Source organism: Schistocerca nitens, chromosome 9 (assembly GCF_023898315.1).
Source record: "Schistocerca nitens isolate TAMUIC-IGC-003100 chromosome 9, iqSchNite1.1, whole genome shotgun sequence".
NCBI lineage: Eukaryota > Metazoa > Arthropoda > Insecta > Orthoptera > Acrididae > Schistocerca > Schistocerca nitens.
Genome location: NC_064622.1, coordinates 443,369,345 through 443,392,246, shown reverse-complemented (window position 1 = coordinate 443,392,246; position 22,902 = coordinate 443,369,345). Strand labels below are relative to the sequence as shown.

At 39.9% G+C, this 22,902-nt stretch overlaps 1 protein-coding gene across 1 annotated transcript in view; it reads right to left on the bottom strand.

Annotated features, from left to right (window-relative positions):
- The window catches only part of LOC126203298 (uncharacterized), a 35,601-nt gene extending 27,874 nt beyond the window's left edge, over positions 1-7,727 (bottom strand). The window contains exon 1 of the mRNA XM_049937556.1: positions 7,420-7,727. Coding sequence (XP_049793513.1) covers positions 7,420-7,591 — 172 coding nt within the window. The 5' untranslated portion in view covers positions 7,592-7,727. The remainder of the gene's footprint in view (positions 1-7,419) is intronic.
- Between the last annotated feature and the right edge of the window lie 15,175 nt (positions 7,728-22,902).

Here is a 22,902-nt window from a genome sequence, read left to right as displayed (position 1 = left end):
TGAGCACATTGCCTGAAGAACTGGAACCGGAAGTTTGCTGCATTTAGTTCTTGAATTTGTCGTAACTTCCGTTTTAACGTTATGTTCTTCAACGATTTCTCTTTGTCTTTCAACTAACAAGTTTTACACTATATTCTTCTCGTATTAAAAGCATTTTTGACGAATGAAGATTGTCTGCTTTTTTGCAATAACTCCCTTCACTAAAACTACACGTTCTCTGCCTTTGTTTCATGAACACATCTTCTGATAACCTTCCACATTATCTTCAGTTGTGTCATGGTCGTTAACTCCAGTTATTCCTCGAAAACTTGCGAGATCACATCAACAACCATCTCAGCTATTCCACCGCCAGTTTGTAATTGTTCTCGATAACATTCAGCTTTCATGTTCTTCCAAATTGCTTAAGCTGCTTTTGTGATCTTCGAGTACGAGCTTCGGAGTTGTATTTTCCCGAAGAATCCTTCTTACTTTTTAGCACATTGACCTGCTTTTCAGATCCAATATTAGTTACGTAATTTTTCATTATTTCAAGAAACCGCTCTTTTTCACTTTCTGGTATGTTTTTTGAACGTTTATTAACACTTAAATTTTCTTAGCTACCTTGATGTTGCTGCCTGCTTGTATCTCAAGTTGCACAAAAACTGTATGGAAAATGCCTTGACGATCGCTCCCGTCAGCCACCGCGCCGAGTGCTAACTTAGTTTGCGCGAATAATATATGGTGCCGCTTAAATTAGCGCGTGTCATCCATCAGTAAAGGGCGGTGGTAACTGTAGATGATGGTGTTAAGTACTGAACAATAGATTGATCCATTAATAGCAAGTGTCATTTTCATTAGATACCTACCTCATCATTGATACAAGAGCATTTAGCTTCTTTGAATTTTAATAATCCTTTCTAGCTTAAATTACGTTAATACGATATTATTGTTAAAATATGATGGAATAATGTCTGCCAACAATCAATATTTTCCGAGAAGAAACGAAAAACTAAGAAAGTAAATAGAAATTCTGCTCTCTAACAGTTACTAAAAGAGTATATTACTACGGAAGTAATTTACTAAAACAGTCCAGACTAGACGTGTTACTACAAGAGTAATTTCGACTAGTTTGGTGCTCGCCACCCTGCGGCAATAATTTAAAACAGCAGTCACTTCTCTCTTTGCATTTAATAACCGGATAGATTAATATATACAGGACATAAAATCCCGTCTGAAGCCTGCGATCATTTTTATGTTAATAATTGGCAACCAATGCTGTACAACCGCAATAAAGTCATGAGACGTTCAATTGACTCTCTTATTAGAACATGTTACGCGTTCCGGGATTACACCCATCTTCGGACATCACAAACTTCAACTCCTTCCTAACCAACCAGGCGTACAGCCTTGACAACTCGAAGAAAGTATCCAATAACACATGACTATAACTGCGACACAAGCAGTCTTGAAGCAGAGCGTATACGGTTGGTTAGAAAGGAGTTGAAGTTTGTGATGTCTGAAAATGGGTGTAATCACGAAACGCGTAACGTGTTCTAATAAAAGAGTCAATTGAACATCTCATGACTGTATTGCGATTGTGCAGCATTGGTTGCCAATTATTCGGATAGATTAATTTACACGTAGACGTATTAGCGGCATTTAAAAAGTTGTGCACGCTTACAGTATTCTGCTTATACACAAACAAATGTGTGTTGATGACCAGACCTAAACTTGGAGACCTACACACTAATAGCGATTACCGTAGTTACACCATTCGCAACAGTGGGTCCCTCCACATAGGCCGGCCGATGTGGCCGAGTGGCTCTAGGCGCTTCAGTCTGGAACCGCGCGACCGCTACGGTCGCAGGTTCGAATCCTGCCTCGGGCATGGATGTGTGTGCTGTCCTTAGGTTAGTTAGGTTTAAGTAGTTCTAAGTTCTAGGTGACTGATGACCTCAGATGTTAAGTCCCATAGTGCCCAGAGGCATTTAAACCGTTTGAACCTCCACATAGGGCGCGCAAGGACAACATGTGCTCAAAGACATGTTAGCCGCCCTGGTGTCATACTTTGTAATGCACCGCCAACACACAGGGGCTCGGCAAAAATACGGAAAAACAGTGAGAAATGCATGCTTGAACGTAAATGCAGATGCTACCAAGGGCTGCAGCTTACGCTGTTGCATTTCATCACGAACGGCACATGGGCAATTTCCGCAATACGCTGCAAGTGTCAGGCGTGGTCAACGGTGTTCTGCGTAATTGTGTATGCATTATATCGCAGCTAAGTGAATCTGAATGTGGGCAAAATGTTGGTGCTCATATGATGTGTGCTTCCGTAACAATAGAACCACAATGTTCGGCGCTTAAAGAGGTACCGTACGGAATATTTATATCGCAAGCAAGGAATGGGAAACACATCATCCGCTAATACACATCGCAAATGAAAGTAAGTGTGTGTGTGTGTGTGTGTGTGTGTGCGTGAGAGAGAGAGAGAGAGAGAGAGAGAGAGAATTCATAATGGGACCAAACTGCTGAGGTCATCGGTCCCTAGACTTGCACACTACTTAAATTAACTTATTCTAAGAAGAACACACACACTATGCCCTAGGGAGGAGTCGAACCTCAAGGCGGGAGGGTCCGCGCAATCCGTGACTTGGCGCCCGTAGACCGCGCGGCCACTACGCGCGTCCGAAAGTAAGTGTTGAATGGTCGTCACAAACATTCATTAACCAAGATTGTGGCATAAACCGGTATATTTGCCTCGGGCGGCAGTTTCAGGAGGGCGCCAAATTTATGTTCTTGAAGCAAAAAACTTTCTTTCACAAAGCGCCTAGCATTCAGCGCACATTGATCTATCGATTATTCATATGATTTTGGAACGTATCCCCCTGGGTTTTTGAACGTTTCTGAACATATTCTAAGTTGATTTCTAAACGAATGAGAAGTCGATTTTGTGAATGCGTGCATAGAATGGTTCATATGGCTCTGAAAACTATGCGACTTAACTAAATGGCTCTGAGCACTATGGGACTCAACAGCTGAGGTCATTAGTCCCCTAGAACTTAGAACTAGTTAAACCTAACTAACCTAAGGACATCACAAACATCCATGCCCGAGGCAGGATTCGAACCTGCGACCGTAGCGGTCTTGTGGTTCCAGACTGCAGCGCCTTTAACCGCACGGCCACTTCGGCCGGCTGCGACTTAACTTCTGAGGTCATCAGTCACCTAGAACTTAGAACTAATTAAACCTAACTAACCTAATGACAGTACACACATCCATGCCCGAGGCAAGATTCGAACCTGCCACCGTAGCGGTTGCTCGGTTCCAGACTGTAGCGCCTAGAACCGCACGGCCACTCCGGCCGGCTGCGTGCATAGAGTGCGTGATGGGTCTGCCAGGGGAATTCCCTTCACAACAAGAAATAAAAAACTTTCCCGAAGACAAAAGGGGACGGGACTATAAGCTAACCGAAGAAATCCGAATGGGTGAAAACCAGTCGCTGTTTGTATATATGAATGATTGAGTGTACGTAAGATAAGTGCTGCGCGGGGTAGCCGCGTGGTCTCGGGCGCCTTGTCACGGTCCGCGCGGCTCTCCCCGTCGAAGGTTTGAGTCCTCCCGCGGGCATGGGCATCGGTATGTGTCTGTGTTGTGCTTAGCGTAAGTTATTTTAAGTTAGATTAAGTAGTTTGGTCCCATAAGACATTACCACAAATTTCCAAATAATGATAAGCGTTGTTATAATTACAAGCGAAATCCATAGATTCAGACTATCAGAGTGGAAATAAACGACTAACAGTTAAGAAAGATTACATATTACCCTCTCAGTGTACCCAAGAAAATGAAATTCTGACAGAAAATTCTTACCAGGTCGCTACACTACTAAGGACCAGTTGTACAGTCCCCAGCTAACAGCTGCTTAAGCTCTATTCTCGGCATAGGGCGGAAACTGTGTTGTGCGAACACGTAATAACGCCTGTTAGGAGAATAAACGAGGGATAGCTAAACCGGTTATTCTGGCAGGGTTAGTGAAATTAACCGGAGAGTAAGTTTTGACAACGGCAGGAACAGTTACAGAATTAGTGATGACAAGATTGTTTGTTACAACGAGGAAGGAGAAGAAGCGGGGACATCACACAAGTAATATGGAAGAACATGACGATTCCAAATTTATATAGTAAGTTCGTACTACTACTACTTTTCGAGGTCATGCTGGAGAAACTTGAGCATATGAATGAAATGTGTAACTATTTCGTCGGCCGAAGTGGCCGTGCGGTTAAAGGCGCTGCAGTCTGGAACCGCAAGACCGCTACGGTCGCAGGTTCGAATCCTGCCTCGGGCATGGATGTTTGTGATGTCCTTAGGTTAGTTAGGTTTAACTAGTTCTAAGTTCTAGGGGACTAATAACCTCAGCAGTTGAGTCCCATAGTGCTCAGAGCCATATGAACCATTTTTTGTAACTATTTCCTAACAAAACTTTTTGCTTCTAATAGGCCTAAAAGGGATTTGATATTGGTACTTCGTTAATTATATTCTTTCGTGTTATTGATGTAAATGAAGCAGATAAAAATGACCATTTGTGCCCATACAGTCTCGCTTATTTGGCGTGTGTTATAACAGCTGCAATATTAGAAAGGCCTATTTCGTTTTATCTAGCAGACAGTGACAAAATAGACGCAATCAAATCGAGAAACTACACCACTCTTGGGTACTATTCGTATTAACAGCTTTTTCAATATTGGACGACATTTTGAGTTTTCATGTAGGAAAATGTTAACGAATTTTGATGAGCTAACAAATTCTTTTGCAGAAAGGGAAGCACGCCGTGTAAAGCTGTAGCAAGATAGAGAGAAAAAATGCTGGGACCTAAGAGTGAAGAAATGTGTACTGCTTTGCTTGTGTCTTGTCTGACTGGTTTTATCTTTCTGGTTTTATCTTTCCTACATTTAATTTTATGTCACACAAAAGACAAAGGTATCAGATAATAGCCAATAAACAGCGCAAAGTTTCTGAAGAGTTCTTATTCTTCCGGTCTCAAATAAGCCCGCCCATTATTGTGTTTTTTTTTGTGAAGGGGGGGGGGTATGGGCAGGAGGGGGTAGGATGTCAAACCGGCGACTGGGAGTAGGAGAGGCACCACAGGACATTTTAATATTCTCTGCCCTGAATATGGGTTTGATGGATTCCATTACAAAATATGCACGTTTGAATTCCACAGAGCGAAATGCAGTGACGTGCGACAGAAGAACGCTGTATGAATAGGCGTGGCACTTCACTTTGGCACACTTGAGACCAAATAACATGTCTTACATTTCCTCGAACATACATCAAAATTTTCAGAAAGATGTGCGCTACAAAATGAACATGTTTGTAAAAAATCAATTTTTTTAAAAAAATTTTGTTGTCCTATCTCAAATGCTCGAGTGGGAGGGAGGCGGGAGGAGGGGGCGCCAGTATCAAGTTTTTGCTCCGGTTCGGGAACATCGTATATCCGGAGCTGCAAATTTAGGGAATTTTTCTAAACTCCTCGCAAGGTATCTTTTTCAAATACTAAGCTCTATTTGTGTAAACGTAAAAATTAGATATTTTGTATCACCTGTTTGGTAGGACGTAGGTTCTAAATATTATGCAATAATGGAGGGCAGCATTCAACAGACTTATACGAGCCTCATCTCTCTTTCGTCACAACAGTGCAACATAGTCGACAGGATCAACTCCACCAAGTATACAGTTGCTGAAGTAGGCAGCCGCTAAGGGCAAGATCAGTTGGTGAAGTAGGCAGCCGCTAAGGGGAAGATAATAGTGGACGTAGGCCTAAAAATGGAACAAATGAGATTTTCTGTATGTTTTAATAGTTGTTATTGCATCTGGTGAGTATAATATGACGAAGTTACCAACTCTTGTGGCCACACAAGCTCCAGCCAAGTCCGATTATCCATTCGCTCGAAATTGAAAAGATATTCATTGTAACAGTCTCATAACAAATTGTCACAACTGATCATTACTTGATCGAGACTAGGTATCATTTCTGATAATTTGCAGCAGACACTGTTAGAATAAATATTTTTTTAAAATATATATCTCTCAAAGACAATTCGTCTATTATTAGAAAGATTTAAAGAAGAGTGATGGATTACTTTTTAAATCGTATTACGACCAAGTGCTTAACTTCATTTCCTAAAATTACACGCTAGTTCCAGTTAGTTTAATTAGTAATTACACAGTTCTTACTGTTGCTGGCACCTGTGAATGAGTGAGATGATTAGTATCCATATTCACGGGCTCCACTTTACATTGATTATTAGGCCTATCCCTCCACCATCCCCATCAACAATTAACAATGTTCCGCGTGCTATACTTTTAAAAAGATTCTTGGAAAACTTCAACTTTACTCTGACAAAACTGTAGCAGAAATTCCTCAAATAGTTTTCACTGCCATAAAAACGAAAATAAAAGTTTGTGGGAATAAAATCATTTTACTTCCAAACAGTTGCTGTGGGTCAGCAAATGTTATTCCTTGGCTTCATATAACTCTTTAAAATTTGATACTGCTCTCCTTCTCTCCATATTCGTAAAAAAGCCCAGAAAATTTTTATAATTGTAATTACATTTTTGTGCCTCCCTGCTCCAACATGAAATTAACTATACATCTACTTCAGTTATGTCCTATCAATCCATCCCTTCTTCTCGTCAATATAATAATACATGTTGGAGAATCGACGGTTCTGTTTTTTAGTGAAGAGGGCAAGAATGAGGGAGACGGGTCGGCGAAAATACTTGCCTCGACTAGTGGAAGATGATACTCGCTAACTCGTTAAAATTACGTCACCGCAACGACTGAAATATAGCTATTACGTTGGACCGGTACTGACTTTCCTTGTAGGCAACGCAAACAAAACGCGAGATTTCTATAAAGCGCTTTTTTCTTCTTTAAAATTGCACACTGCCCACGGAAGAGACTGTTTACAGAACAATAGTTAAATCCCGTTACTGATATTCATGTGTGCGGGAAATAAACAGGTTGTATAAACAGGAAACGTACGAGGTACACAACAGGGCAGGTCGAATGGTTATACGCTTGTTCGACTCGTAGAAGCGCACAGTAACTCTACACAAACTGAAGAGAGTGGTTCGTGAAATAAGATGCCTGGTGTCTACCAAGCAACTAATCAGGAATTGCGACCGCTTTCAGGACCATAGCTGTGAATCGTCTTCATCACTTAGACATCGCTCCCATGGAGATCACGAGGCTCAATCAGGCTACAGCAGCTCGCAGAAAGAAATTCTTCACATGTATCATCTTTAAGAAACCTTAAGATCGGTGCAATATTTCACCCTTCGCCCCACAGTTAAAAAGTGAATTGCCAGTACAGATATGGTAAGAAGCATTTATAACACAATTAAATAATATTATCTACAAGCAAAGCGCTTACGTACCTGCTGCTTGTTGATCAGAAGGAGGAATCTCATCCCAGTCTTCGAAAAATGATCTTGCTATATCCTCCCATGCTCTCCGTTTAACTGCTTGGTCGGTGTAGTACTTATGTGACGTATCCCACAAACAAGGTCGCTTTTTCACTTCGAGGATTAATGTCGCGTTGTCTAACATTTTGACTTAAGATGGAAAGATGATGTATTGCTGCGTGCGAAGAAAATCAGTTGCAATGAGTTAAGACGTCCGACTCAAGAACGTGATACGTTCGCTACATCTCAACGCTGACTCACAATATGTCGGACGTATTGCATCGACCTTCACGTAGTGCGCATGCGCAGAGCGGTCGAGGGCGCTCGAGCGCAGCGACGTAATCCGAACGCTGGCGTGGCGAAAATACCACAGAGTCAGAAGCGTACGTCAACGGACAATCTTCGTAGGAGCGTTGTCTCTGTTGCAGAACCGCAACGTAATTTGCGTCTAATACAAACTTTGTCGCCCTGGCTACTAACGAGTCTTATGGCAACTGTAAATATACACTGACACACTTAATGAACAAATACGAATTTTTAATTATACTGTTAAAATGCTAACTATGGAGTGCTGTATATAAACAGGATGAACAGCCACTGGACTTGCCACTACGATGGCATATTCCGATATACCAAGTAAAAGTGTTATGTAAAGCCAATATTTGTCAAATTTTGTATGGCAAATTTTCATTTGGTTTTGTTTTACCTATTTCTTTTCTACTGCGGTACTTCTTCAAGCGCATGCATCAGGGCTTCAGTATGGTACTATTACGAAAATGCACAGATGAACCCAATAAAACTCATAATTCCAAAGAAACTGTTTTATCAACGGAGTTTGAACATCGCATGTAGGGTTTCATGTAGTGATTTCAAGTTGCCTTTCGGAGATATCATCGTAGTCGTTTTGATTTTGGAGTGGTACTGGTATATGTTAGTTTACCAGTGCGGGAGACAACGTTTTGCACTAGCGGAAATTCGTAACAATAATTTGTTAGATGAATCCAACAACACTATTCAGACGGCTTAAATTGTTTTTCGTATGCCTCGTGAGCAACAAATATTCAGTTACAGGACCATCACAGGCTTTTTTCTGCTCACTTCAGACGTAATGTTGCGTAAAAATAAAATAAAATTAGCTCTGAAGACAAAACACACGACGAAAAAGAATGACAACAGCAATGTTAACGGCTGCAATTGTCGCTCGTAAAGCGATGTAATCAGAAAGCCGATGTAACAAAGGTGAACAGAATAGGCACGACTAAGCTTGTTCACTGGTTGATCCTGAGCTGCAAACAATTAGCTATCATTCAGCGTACTGTACATATTTTTGATATCTGCAGCTAAATTGTTTACTTGAGATACCTCTAACGAGGGAATGTAGCCAGACTTTCACTTCACTCACATAGAATAAACTTCTAAACGTAATGAGCGATAAAATTTTGGTCATTCAGTGACTGTCTCTACCGCTACACAGTACTAGAAAGATAGCATCTTATCTGGAAACGTTGAACTGAACGACAGTGGAGCAAGACGACTTAGCAGTTTTCCGAACTGTTACCGGTGTATTAAACAGTAACGTCCAGATCAGAAAACTGGATTACTGATAGGATTTCCAAATCAGTTAAGAGATCCATGAGACACAGCATTCTTGATACGTTTAGTCTGTCTCTGTTAGTTTCAATGCTTTGTAGACCGAGGATAAAAGCATTCAGACTACGTGGTGTCTTCAGAAGAGCGAGGTGCCAAGGCGAGACTGGTATTTCGCGACGAAACCACAAGCAACCATAGTCGCTGTCGGACGCAATGATGAATGAGTGCAGTCAGCGAAAGCACGCCCAGAAGAGTTTCCATACGCCACAGCATCAGCGCGTTTGCTTACATCTGAGCACAGTGCCACTCAGCCCAATCAGCGATCATTGCCGAAGACGACAGCATCGTCTCTCGACCGAGCCAGCAGTGCGTAAATTGTGTTAGACAACTCTGGATAAATGTTTGTTGTAATTTGTACTATCTGAGAAGAGACTAGTATCTTATTCTGCATCAAGTGATACGCCAATTTCAGTGACAGTGATAAATAACCGTGACGTGCCTGTAGACATGGATTGTTACAAAGTTAAGTATTTCATTTTGTTCAAGTTGAAATAAAGTGATCTAATATTTCATATGTTGCAGTATCAACCCAGTCTCCTCGTTCAGAAGCAAACTAACAGTACATGACATAGGGTGCAATCTAAGTATCAGTATAGGAGAAAAACTTTAAGGAGGACAAGAAGGCCTTATTACTGAATAGTAGTCATGAAACAGTGGAAATGAGAACAATGAGAAATATAATATCAAGATTGGTGATCACGACTTAGATGAAGTTAAGAAATTCTGCTACCTAGATAGCAAAATAACCCATGATAGACAGAGAAAGGAGGGCATAATAAGCAGACTTGCACTGGCAAAAAGGGCATTTCTGGCCAAGAGAAATCTGCTAGTATTAAACATAAGCCTTAATATGAGAAAAATGATGTGTTGGCAGAAGAGCCAACACCGTGTTGCTAGAGGAGGCCGAAATGCACGCGTTTAAGCTCACGCAGACTGGCGTGAGGTCTGGAACAATTAAAGGAGTTGAGTCTAATAAATAAAGTACGAAGCTCTTGGAATCCATAATTGGAGAACATCGCTCTTGTTGATACATGAATTATAATCTCAATATAAACTGGTAATGGCGCCTTGCTAGGTCGTAGCAAATGACGTAGCTGAAGGCTATGGTAACTATCGTCTCGGCAAATGAGAGCGTATTTGTCATTGATCCCTCGCTAGTAAAGTCAGCTGTCCAACTGGGCGAGTGTTAGGACGTCTCTCTAGACCTGCCGTGTGGTGGCGCTCGGTCTGCAATCACTGACAGTGGCGACACGCGGGTCCGACGTATACTACCGGACCGCGGCCGATTTAAAGGCTACCACCTAGCAAGTGTGGTGTCTGGCGGTGACACCACAAAATACATTTCTGAGAATGTTTATTTGGAGCACAAAATTGTATAACAGTGAAACAAGTAAAGTGGGGAAACCAGGGAAAAAAAAATTGAAGCATGTGAGATGTCGTGCTACAGAAGGATATTGAAAATTAGGTGGACTAATAAGGTAATGAATTAGGAGGTTCTCCGGAGAATTGATGAGAAGAGGCAGGATGGTAGGACATCTGTTAAGACATCACAGAATAACTTCCATACTTCCATGATAAAAAGAATGAAAGAAAAGATCATTTGAAGTGAATGTTAGAAATGGAAAGGGAACTATGAATGAATGAATGAATGAATGAAATTTTATTGTCGTTTAGCTATTACAGCAATTGACAAAGTCAAGTTACACATACACAAGTTATACAGCATATATACCTGCAAACTGAGTATCAGGTAACTAGAGGAAGCAATCCAAGACCACATAAGTAAAGTCCTGGAAGAGCTAAACAAGGAATGTTGACCCATTGCTGAAATGCTATTGATTGTGAAGCCCACTAAATGCCACTTGGCTAAAATATTATGGCACAAATGGCATATCCCTCTTATACTGACGGAGTCTTACCTTCACAGCTGAAAACAGAGGGTCACATAGACAGGCTGTGTCTCAGGTGTGAAACTAGCCTCAGAATGGGATACAACCATGGTGACCCCCACAAGCACCAGTACTGAGCCCACTCTTACTTTTAACATGAATCAATGATCTTCCAGCACCCGTAAGGGCAGTTAAACAACTGTAATATTTATTGATGACACATGTATGCTGATCGAGGATCCAAACTCAGCCTTGCCAAAAACAGCTCAGATGATAGCTGAAAATACTCACAAGTGGTTCACAACTGGCGGTTTAAGTGCTAATCTCACAAAGATCATACACACATCAAAAATACTTTTGCATCACCTCGGTTCTGAGAGTCCTGGAACCTGTACAAAAAATTGGAACTGAGATCGACATAAACATCATTTCTGTCCTTTTTGATGCTCATGAAAACTGCACATTGCATGTTGTACCACCATACAGTGAGACCTTCAGAGGTGGCGATCTAGATTGTTGTACACACTGGTACCTCTAATACCCAGTAGCATGACCTCTTTCATTGATGCATGCCTGTATTCATCGTGGTATACTATCCATAAGTTTGTCAAGGCACTGTTTGTCCAGATTGTCCCACTCAAAAATGTTCAAATGTGAAATAGTATGGGACTTAATTGCTAAGGTCATCAGTCCCTAAGCTTACACACTACTTAACCTAAATTATCCTAAGGACAAACAAACACACCCATGCCTGAGGGAGGACTCAAACCTCCGCCGGGACCAGCCACACACTCCATGACTGCAGCGCCTTAGACCACTCGGCTAATCCCGCACGGCAGATTGTCCCACTCCTCAACAGCGATTCAGCATAAGTCCTTCGGTGAGGTTGGTGGGTCATGTTGTCCATAAACAACCCTTTTCAATCTATCCCACACATGTTCGATAGGGTTCATGTCTGGAGAACATGGTAGCCACTCTGGTTGAGCGATGTTGTTATACTGAAGGCAGTCATTCACAAGATGTGCACCATGGGGGCGCAAATTGTCGTCCATGAAGACGAATGCCTCACCAATATGTTGCTGATACGGTTGCACTATTGGTCAGAGGATGGCACTCACGTATTGTACAGCCATTACGGCGCCTTCCATGACCACCAGCGGCGTAAGTCAGCCCCACATGCCACCTCAAAACAGCAGGGAACCTCCACCTTCCCACACTCGCTGGACAGTGTATCTAAGGTGTTCAGCCTGAACGGGTTGCCTCCAAACTCATCTTCGACGACTGTCTTGCTGAAGGCATATACAATACTCATCAGTGAAGAGAATGTGATACCAATTCTGAGTGGTCCATTCGGCATGTTGTTGTGCCCATCTGTACTGCACTGCATGGTGTTGTGGTTGCAAAGATAGACCTCACCATGGACGTTGCGCATCGTGCAGCCTATTGTAAACAGTGTGACTCATAACATAACGTCCTATAATTATTCAACATGGTGGCGTTGCTGTCAGGGTTCCTCTGAGCCATAGCCCATAGGTAGCCATCATCCACTGCAGTAGTAGCCCTTGGGTGGCCTGAGCGAGGCATGTCATCCACAGTTCCTGTCTCTCTGTATCTCCTCCGTGTCCAAACAACATCGCTTTGGTTCACTCTGAGACACCTGGACACTTCCATTGTTGAGAGCCCTTCCTGGCACAAAGTAACAATGCGGACACGATCGAACCGCAGTATTGACCGTCTAGGCATGGTTGAACTACAGACAACAAGAGCCGTATACCTCCTTCCTGGTGGAATGACTGGAACTGATCGGCTGTCGGACCCCCTCCGTCTAATAGGCACTGCTCATGCATGATTGTTTACATCTTTGGGTGGATTTAGTCACATCTCTGAACAGTCAAAGGGACTGTGTCTGTGATACAACATCCACAGTCAACGTCTGTCTTCAGGAGTCCTGGGATGCCAAACTTTTTTTGATGTCTGTATTATGTGACTTAAAACAGACAAAAATAAAACTTTCTGGCAGATTAAAATTGTGTGCCGAACTGGAAAGTTTCAAATCAGTACACACTCCATTCCAGAGTGAAAATTCATTCTGGAAACAATCCACCTAGGCTGCAACTAAGCCATGTTTGTGCAATATCCTTTCTTTAAGGAGTACTAGTTCTGAAGAGTATGTAGGAGCACTTCTGTGAAGTTTGGAAGGTAGGAGATGAGACACTGGGAGAGATGAGACACTGGGAGAATTTTATGAATTGTGTTTGGATAGTGCAGTCAGTAATGCACTTGTCGACAAGAAGCAAAAGTTCCCAGGTTCGAGTCCCAGTTGGGCACATAGTTTTAATCTGCCAGGAAGTTTCAAATTGTTGCACACTTTGGTGCAGAGTGAAAATTCAATCTAGAGACAAAAATTACTTGGTATATACAAACTGAATGACCCTGCATACGACTCCATAGGATACAGTTGATAGCTTAAAACAGAGTCAACACACAGGTAAAGTAATCAAGAAGTGCAATTTACCATGTTTTACCCTTAGTAATATCTAATTGTGTTGATTTAAAGACTAGAATGTTACCTTTATTTGCATTTTGTCACTCCTTGTTCTTATGAGATTCTTCTGGGTAGCACACATTAAGTAAATGAACTGTTTATTCAGCAGAAGTAAGCAGTAAAAATATTGTGTAATGCAGATGCCTTGACTGCTGCGTGGCCAGTGGTGGCCACAGCAGAACTACATGCCTGACACAGTGTTAACACCACATGCCTGGCCTGGCAGTGAAATATCCATCACTAATCGTGTGGCAGTCAATGTGTTAAGGACCTTAGAGTTCTTATACTCACTTTTCAATACATTTACTCCTTAATGGTTTATATTGCTGAAAATGAAAATCAATTTCAGCTGATCTGTGATGCATGCAATCACAATACAAGACAAAAAATAATTTTCATGAAGACTTTGTCTTCTTGTCTCAGTTGCACAGTGAAGTTATCTGCTCCGTCAGAAAGAAACAAGAAATATGGGTTTCCATCTAGTTCAAAAGAAAGCCAACAACATACCTCATTATCAACTTCTACAAATTATCGGAATATCTAGATTCAAGATTTGATAAGCTCTGTTTGCAACATGGCAAGTAGTGGTGTTCATTGTAAAGTTATGTGACATGCAATAATGTAAGTGAAGGGAACTCCTTAATTATGGATGCAGGCTATTATTTTCTCTGAAGGAAATTCAGATTGCAGCAGACACATCTGTGCGTAAACAATTATAAGTCTAGTAATAAGAGGAACAACACTTACTACTAGAAAAGGACATATTGTTTTTCAGCAGGATCCCCACCGATCATACACTTTTACAAATTTTTGATCCCTTCTGAGAACCAAGCAAATTTTGTCAAAATAAGCAAAATAGTTTATGAAGTCAATATGTTCCTTGTTTAAAAAAGATAAGTTTCTGATTTTTACAAATTTTCAAGTTCGTAAAAAAGTATAAATAAATTAGCATTAAATTGGATGGAAATTCGGTTGAATTATATCTGATTCAACTTCGTCAACTCAGTACTACGGCGTTATCTGCAACATTGTCCCATGAAATAACATACTCTTGTGTCCCAACCTCATTGTGAAAATAGCCACAAATCTTGTTTATTTGAAAATAGTTGATCTGTTTATTAGGGTCAAGAAGTTTAGCCATAAACTCCATCTGCTCTCTCTATTTCTGCAACAAAACCTTGCCTTTGCAACTTGAATTGTTACAAGATTCTCTATAGATGGTGTAACTTGACTTGTTCCAATGTCATTTATCCATCCTTGATCAGAAAAAAACACTCTTCATTTCACTAAGGGACAGCCTACCTGCTAAAATTCCTTGATGTTTGATGAATGCAGTAGTCAGTGGCTTGATGAATTTTGTATTCAATGAACTATGAAGCCCAACCAACAGGCATTACATGCATTGATAAAAAATGATAGTGCATTGAGAATGGCTAGTTTCTAGCAGAAATCTATTATTTACAAGTCAATATTAAAGTCGCTGAGTGCAACAGCCTTCTGAATGGAAGGTAACCTGATGATGATGAGTTTTGTTGGAAAATATGATCTGCCATATCCTGGACATTGTCATTTTTTCGTATGTGGCCAACTGAGAGGACTGTGTTCAGTCGTCCTTCATCAGACTCCATCTCAAAAGTCTTTTTTTGGACACTGCTCTGTTGGGTATTCAGACCCAGATAGGAAGACCTCCATGAAATCCACCTTAAGCTATATCAATTAAGCAGGATAGAAAAATGACAAGGCAGTGAAGAACAATTCTGATGCAGTGCTAGTGATTATGCATTTATGTGCTCCCGAGACAAGGAAGAAGTCAATGAATGGCATAACTGATGAGGGCTTATGTTATGTTGAACACATGTGACATTCCTAGCTTCATGTGACATTCCTAGCTTCATCATAACTATTCTGGATCGACAGATTTCCTACCAATGAGTCAGACAGAATTACAGGCCAAAAGTGCATTGCGTACCTTGAATATGCAAAAAAAGATCACAGTATTCTAGTTCAGTCTATGAAGGATTTGTAGTCAGTGGGATCAAGTGATGATAAACAGAACACATGATTAAATTGGATGGAACATGCCATGTTAGATTACATGATGCTGAGAAGAATCCCTCATGTACAAGTGCTTCCAACTTTAAGCTCATTCTTTCAGTGACGGTGCATTCCCCTTGCAGCACAGATGTAAAAAGGCCTCAAAATTGATTTCCTGAAAACAAATACAGGAGGATTCACCATGTGTTAAGATTTTAAATGTCGTCAAGCATGTCCTGAACCTGCTCTAGTTCTATTTCAGTATGAATTCTGTTATAATGATGTGCCCCTGAGACAAGGAAGGAGTTAATGAAGGAAGTGTTCTACATGAAATTCAGTATAGTTTAATTGAGGAGCTCATCATCTCATTGTGATGCATAAAATTTCTAATATGTATAGGCCATGGAAGTTATCACAATATGAGTGGTTTCAACTGCTATAAGTGGTTATCTTCTGTTCTGTTGATAAAACAGACAAAATGAAAATTATCAAAGCCAATAGATTGCAACTACTCAGAAAACAGTATAAGGAGCATACGATACAATAGTAACTGTAGCAATATGCCAGAGTTGTCTAGTCACTGAATACTGAACAAATCTTTGCTTGTTAATATTAAAATCACATGCTGTCCACATGGAAGCACATATGTTGAGCAGCTTAGAATTCCAATAACAAATAAGTGTCATCATTTAAGAAACAATATTGCACAATTGCATCTGTATTGATTTTCGGTGGAAATAAAAAGGTGCACACAGTGATAGCACATTGTTAACGCTTGTTACATATATGTCAGAGTTGAAATGCAGTTCTAATCTTTGAAGTGGTTAACCATTCTGTCTCATTATTTCATAACTTTCTCAAGTGAATTGCTCTTTTGATCCAGTCATTGCAGTATCTAGATATGTTAAAATGTTTTACACAAATGTTCTTCGGTATGGCAGTTTATGTACAGATTTTGTGTGTTTATATTTTTGCTCTGTTTTTTTCACCTTCATGAGTATGCAAGAGCATACTCAAATTGAGGCGCAGTGATTTCATGTCAAGATGTATCCACGAAAAAGTGCTACCACCTCAGATTGAGTAGAGATGTAGGTGCTAAGTTGGATGACAGATGCCTGTACATTTGTAGACGTGACCACTTTTGAAAACAGTCTGTCAAGGGCTGTAGTGAAAGACAAATGCCTTTTACATGATTGCCAGACCTTTATACAGGGTGAGTCACCTAACGTTACCGCTGGATATATTTCATAAACCACATCAAATACTGACGAATTGATTCCACAGACAGAACGTGAGGAGAGGGGCTAGTGTAATTGGTTAATACAAACCATAAAAAAATGCACGGAAGTATGTTTTTTAACATGAACCTACGTTTTTTTAAATGGAACCCCGTTAGTTTTGTTAGCACATCTGAACATATAAACAAATACGTAATCAGTGCCGTTTGTTGCATTGTAAAATGTTAATTACATCCGGAGATATTGTAACCTAAAGTTGACGCTTGAGTACCACTCCTCTGCTGTTCGATCGTGTGTATCGGAGAGCACTGAATTACGTAGGGATCCAAAGGGAACGGTGATGGACCTTAGGTACAGAAGAGACTGGAACAGCACATTACGTCCACATGCTAACACCTTTTTATTGGTCTTTTTCACTGACGCACATGTACATTACCATGAGGGGGTGAGGTAAACGTACACACGTGGTTTCCGTTTTCAATTACGAAGTGGAATAGAGTGTGTCCCACTGGAAACGCGTTGACGTATGTGGTATCAGCATGATGGTGCACCTGCACATTCCGCAATTAACACTAGGCTGACCCTTGACAGGATGTTCGACGGGCGTTTCATAGGATGTGGAGGACGCATAAATTGGCCAGCCCGTTCTCCTGATCTTACACCTCTGGACTTCTTACTGTGGGGTACGTTAAAGGAGAATGTGTACCGTGATGTGCCTACAACCCCAGAGGATATGAAACAACGTATTGTGGCAGCCTGCGGCGACATTACACCAGATGTACTGCGGCGTGTACGACATTCATTGCGCCAGAGATTGCAGTTGTGTGCAGCAAATGATGGCCACCACATTGAACATCTATTGGCCTGACATGTCGGGACACACTCTATTCCACTCCGTAATTGAAAACGGAAACCACGTGTGTACGTTTACCTCACCCCTCATGGCAATGTACATGTGCGTCAGTGAAAAAGACCAATAAAAAGGTGTTAGCATATGAACGTAATGTGCTGTTCCAGTCTCTTCTGTACCTAAGGTCCATCACCGTTCCCTTTGGATCCCTACGTAATTCGGTGCTCTCCGATACACACGATCGAACAGCGGAGGAGTGGTACTCAAGCGTCAACTTTAGGTTACAATATCTCCGGATGTAATTAACATTTTACAATGCAACAAACGGCACTGATTACGTATTTGTTTATATGTTCAGGTGTGCTAACAAAATTAACGGGGTTCCATTTAAAAAAACGTAGGTTTGTGTTAAAAAACATACTTCCGTGCGTTTTTTTATGGTTTGTATTAACCAATTACACTAGCCCCTCTCCTCACGTTCGGTCTGTGGAATCAATTCGTCAGTATTTGATGTTGTTTACGAAATACATCCAGCAGTAATGTTAGGTGACTCACCCTGTATATGATATGTCTACTGTTACCATGAATGCCTCAGTTTTGTTTTATTTTTTGCAAATCGTTTAGATTTTACTCCATACTGAATGATTTCTGAAACAATGTACACAATATTGTAGTGGTGATAATGTTGTACCTCACTGATATTCAGTGAAACTACATTTACCACAAGTCACCTGATCATTTTCTATCTTTCTACAACAATAAATGCATTACATCACATAACATGGGCTTCTGTCACTATTTTTACCTACTGAAAATTTCTGACGACTAGTTGCTCAAAGTCTCTTAGTGGGTGAAGTGTTGATATTACTGAAAGGTCCACCTCAACAACTGGCACTGGTTTTTGAAGAGTTAGTAAAAGTCATAGAACTCACAGTAAAATCTTATGGAAATAGAAGTACTTGTACAAACATCTGCATTTCTGCACACAAAAAGTGTGTATTCTCTTGCTATTAAGACTGTGAGTACAGTTGTTGCTACAGTGCCTCATAGGCACGATCTAATCTATAATTCATGTGTTAATAAAGAAATTCGAAGAACGAATATTAAAATAAAGAAACTGTGCTCTGAATATGCAAATTGTGCTGTGGTCGATATAAGTAAACTGCAGCATAACCTTCACACCAGGCATGGGCACCTCCTAAACTTTGAAGGGAAAAAGTTTGTGTGCGAATGTGTCAATGAAATAATTAAAGAAAGACTCACACGGAATAAAACAATCTACAATAGTAGCGGTTTGAGTAATACCTGGAATGTACATCATTTTTTTGTATAAAAGTCTGAATCGGCGGGTAATAAACCATCTGTACTTGAACTAGGTGCTAAAAGCGACATTCGAGAGAGAGTGTTCACAGACAATAAACAGTGAACATAAATCTGTTACTGTGATACAAACGAACATTTGTTGTATTAGGAACAAAGTATTACAATTAGAACGTTTTTGCAGTATTGAAAATGTTGATGTTGTTTGTACCTCAGAACATTGGCTAACAGAAGATCAAGTACAATATTTTGTTCCTCAAGGGTATGCTGTTGGAGACATTATGTGTAGAAGTGAAAGAAAGAATGGAGGTGCCCTAATATTTGTTAAAGATAGTATAATATTTACCAAAATAGATGTTAGCTCTTACTGTGCAGAACTAGATGGAGAATTTAGCTGTATAAGACTAAACTCAGAGAATACTATAATTGTTAGCTTATATAGATCACCAGGAGGAGATGTAAATACATTTTTGAAATATTTGAGATGCTTATGAGGAAAATACTGAAATCTAATATAAAACTAATTATCTGTGGCGATTTCAACATTGAAATGGCCAACAGTGATGAACATGTTACTAGAACATTTTTTAATATCTTAAGATCACTAAATTTACAATGTACAAATTACACACCAACACGGGATAATGCGTGGTTGGATAATATTATAATAAATTTTTCTAGAGATATGTATGACGTGAGACTTGCCAGTGGAGCCCTAGCTGATTATGAACCATTGATTTTAACATTCTGCTGTGATCAGTTGCCTAAATCAGACAAAACAGTCAGAATCAAGTCTAATGTCACACGGGTAAGAGGGCAGAAAGATGAATATAATAATTTATTTATTGACAGAATACCTGATGTTAACGGAGGCTTTGTGTACAACACACAACCTGAGAAGGGTGCTGGTGAAACGGTGTTTAACAACTTCCTGGAAATACTCACAGAGTTATGGTACTCCTGCTCACCATTAATCAAAAGTATAAACAGAAAAACAAACAGCTAAAATGGTATACAGATGAGCTAGCTCTCACTAGGGAGGAGATACTCAGACTGTACAGAATATATAAAAATTCTTGTAAACAAGGACCTGAGCTAGATAATACTTCTCATAGAGATTATCTAAAATGTACAAAGACAAACTGTCCTTGGCCAAAAAACAGGCACGTGAACATTACATTGAAAGGGCTCCCAACAAATGTAAAGCAGGATGGGATATCATCAACCAATATAATTCACAAACCCATACACATTATGCAATGCTGGTCCCAGAAGAAGTAAATAATTACTTTCTAACCTCCGGAGTGAGCTGAAAAACAAAATCAAGCAAAATGGCACTTGTGCACTAGATCATCTAGGTGCTGTGCCCCATAGGAGGTATACTTTCCACTGGAATGTTGTCACACCAGAGGATATTGTAAAAGCTGTGGCAAGGTTCTATTGTCCCAATTTTCTCTAAATTTTTTGAATATGTAATGTGTAATCAACTAAATAACTATTTTGATAAACATGATCTCCTCTCCAAGAGACAGTTTGCATATCAACATGGTAAAAATACCACTACTGCTATCACTGAAGTTGTTAACCAGGTGTTAATTGCATTCGAAAATAAGGATCTAGTATCAGTCGTAATTTGTGATCTTAGCAAAGACTTCGACTGTGTACCATCTAACACCCTACTTGCAAAATTGGAATTTTATGGCATACACAAACCATCTTTAGATGTAATCGAATCATACTTAAGTAACAGGAGACAGTTTGTATCAATTAAAAATAGATGCTCCTCGCTGAAGGAAGTTCAGACTGGAGTGCCTCAGGGCTCGGTCCTAGGTCCTTTTCTGTTCATCATTGCAATTAATGACTTACCTTACCATGTAGGAGCAAATTCAATTGTATCTTATGCAGATGACACAACATTGCTCAATGCACACCATGACACAACAGAACTGCATCAGGCAACACAGGAAAAACTAGAACTAGTAATGAATTGGTTTTCTTCTAATGAACTCCTATGTAATCCTGATAAAACACAAGAACTAATTCTGGGTTTAACTACAGCTGTTGAAAGCAAATCAATAAAACTGTTAGGATTCCACATTGATTCAGAATTAAACTGGGAGGAACACATTAGCCATATCTGCAAGAGAATAGCAAGAGTGTGTTATCTCATCTGGAGAATGACAGACGTAGTCACTGATGAGTATCTAAAGGTGGTATATTTTGGCCTGTTTCAATCACACATTTCCTACGGCATATTGTTATGGGGACATTCTTGCTTTGTCAGTGAAATTCTGAAAATTCAAAAAAAGGTAATCAGAATAATGAGCAAAGTTAAACCCAAGGAACACTGCTGCCCCCTCTTTATCAAGCACATGATATTAACTGTTGTGAATCTATACATCTACACAGCACTGTCAAAAGAAACTCAAATGAGTTCGAGACCAGAGAGAACATACATCCCCACAACACCAGAGGCAAACTGGACTTCGACATACCAAGACACAGACTCACAAAGACTGCAAACACACACAAAATAATTAGTTTAAAACTCTTCAATAACTTCCAGCATCTGCTCGGTCACTGACCAGTGATATTTTCAAACGTAAGATTTATGACTGGTTACTCAAACACCCATTTTATAAGATAACAGAATATTTTGAAATAATCATTGACATTAGTACATAAGAATATTCCTATAAGAAAAGAAATTGTAAAAATTTTACTGTAAAGTTATTATTAATTGTATATTTAATGTTTAGACCTATTCTGCTGCAAGTGGTCAATGGTGAATAAACTGAATAACATATGCAGACAATGTGACGATTAGGAAAGAAAATGAGAAGAAAATTGGTAGAACAACTAAATACCTGACAGGGAGAAACTCAAGGAGTGGGCATGGAAATAAGTTTAACAAAAAGCAGGGTAATGAAGATTGGCAGGAAAAATGAAAAAAATGAAGGATGAATGTTGTAATAGAAAAAATATTAAATAAGTAGATGCTTTCAGATTTCTTGGGAGGAAGTTAACCAAGAAAGGCACAAAATTATTCAAAATTTTATTGTATATCGGACACAATTAGAAATGGGAAGAAACCTGCCAAAGCAAAGATCATTATATACCTCATATTATCAGCCAATTTTGATTTGTGTGTCAGAATTACAACAAAAGATCTGAGCAGAATACAAGTGACAGAGATGTGCTTTCTATGAAGGTCCTGGCTAAGATGAGAAGGGGCAGGATAAGAAATGAAGCAATATGAAACATCCTTCAGATCAATCCCCTAAAAGAGATTATGGAGAAAAATAGGCTTATGTGGTTTGGCCACATTAATAGAATGGGACAAGAAAGGTTTCCAAGAAGAGCTCTACAAGGGACAGAATCTGGAAGAAGACTGACTGGACAGCCATGAACATGATGGAGAGATGAGGTGAAGGCTGATGCAAACTGAAGAGGACAAAAGAGGGAATAAATGTGGGACAAAATAGAAGCTTGGCAGAGGCTCTGTGAATGATCTGCATAATGAGAAATGTTTCACGAAAAGAAGAAGAAGAAGAAGAAGAAGAAGAAGAAGGAAGAAGATAAAGGCAGCTTGCAACAAATGCCAAATTGTAATACATACATGCTCAAGTATGCAAATGATCAACAATTTATTGTAACTGCACAAAGTAGGAGTAAAGCCATTACATTCTGCATCATAACAGTTCAGTTTAGCCTGTACGGAAGTGTAACAGAAATGCTCAAGTGCTTAAATGGGAATCCTTGGGAGAAAGACCACACAGTTCTTGCAAAACAATGTTGAGTAATTTTTTTTTTTAAAAAAAGAACATGACCATTATGTTGCCACCCTTGTGTACCTCATGTAGCGATCAAGAGAATACGATAAGAGAGTTAGAGCATATTCAGTGATGCACAGTCAATCATTTTTCTCCC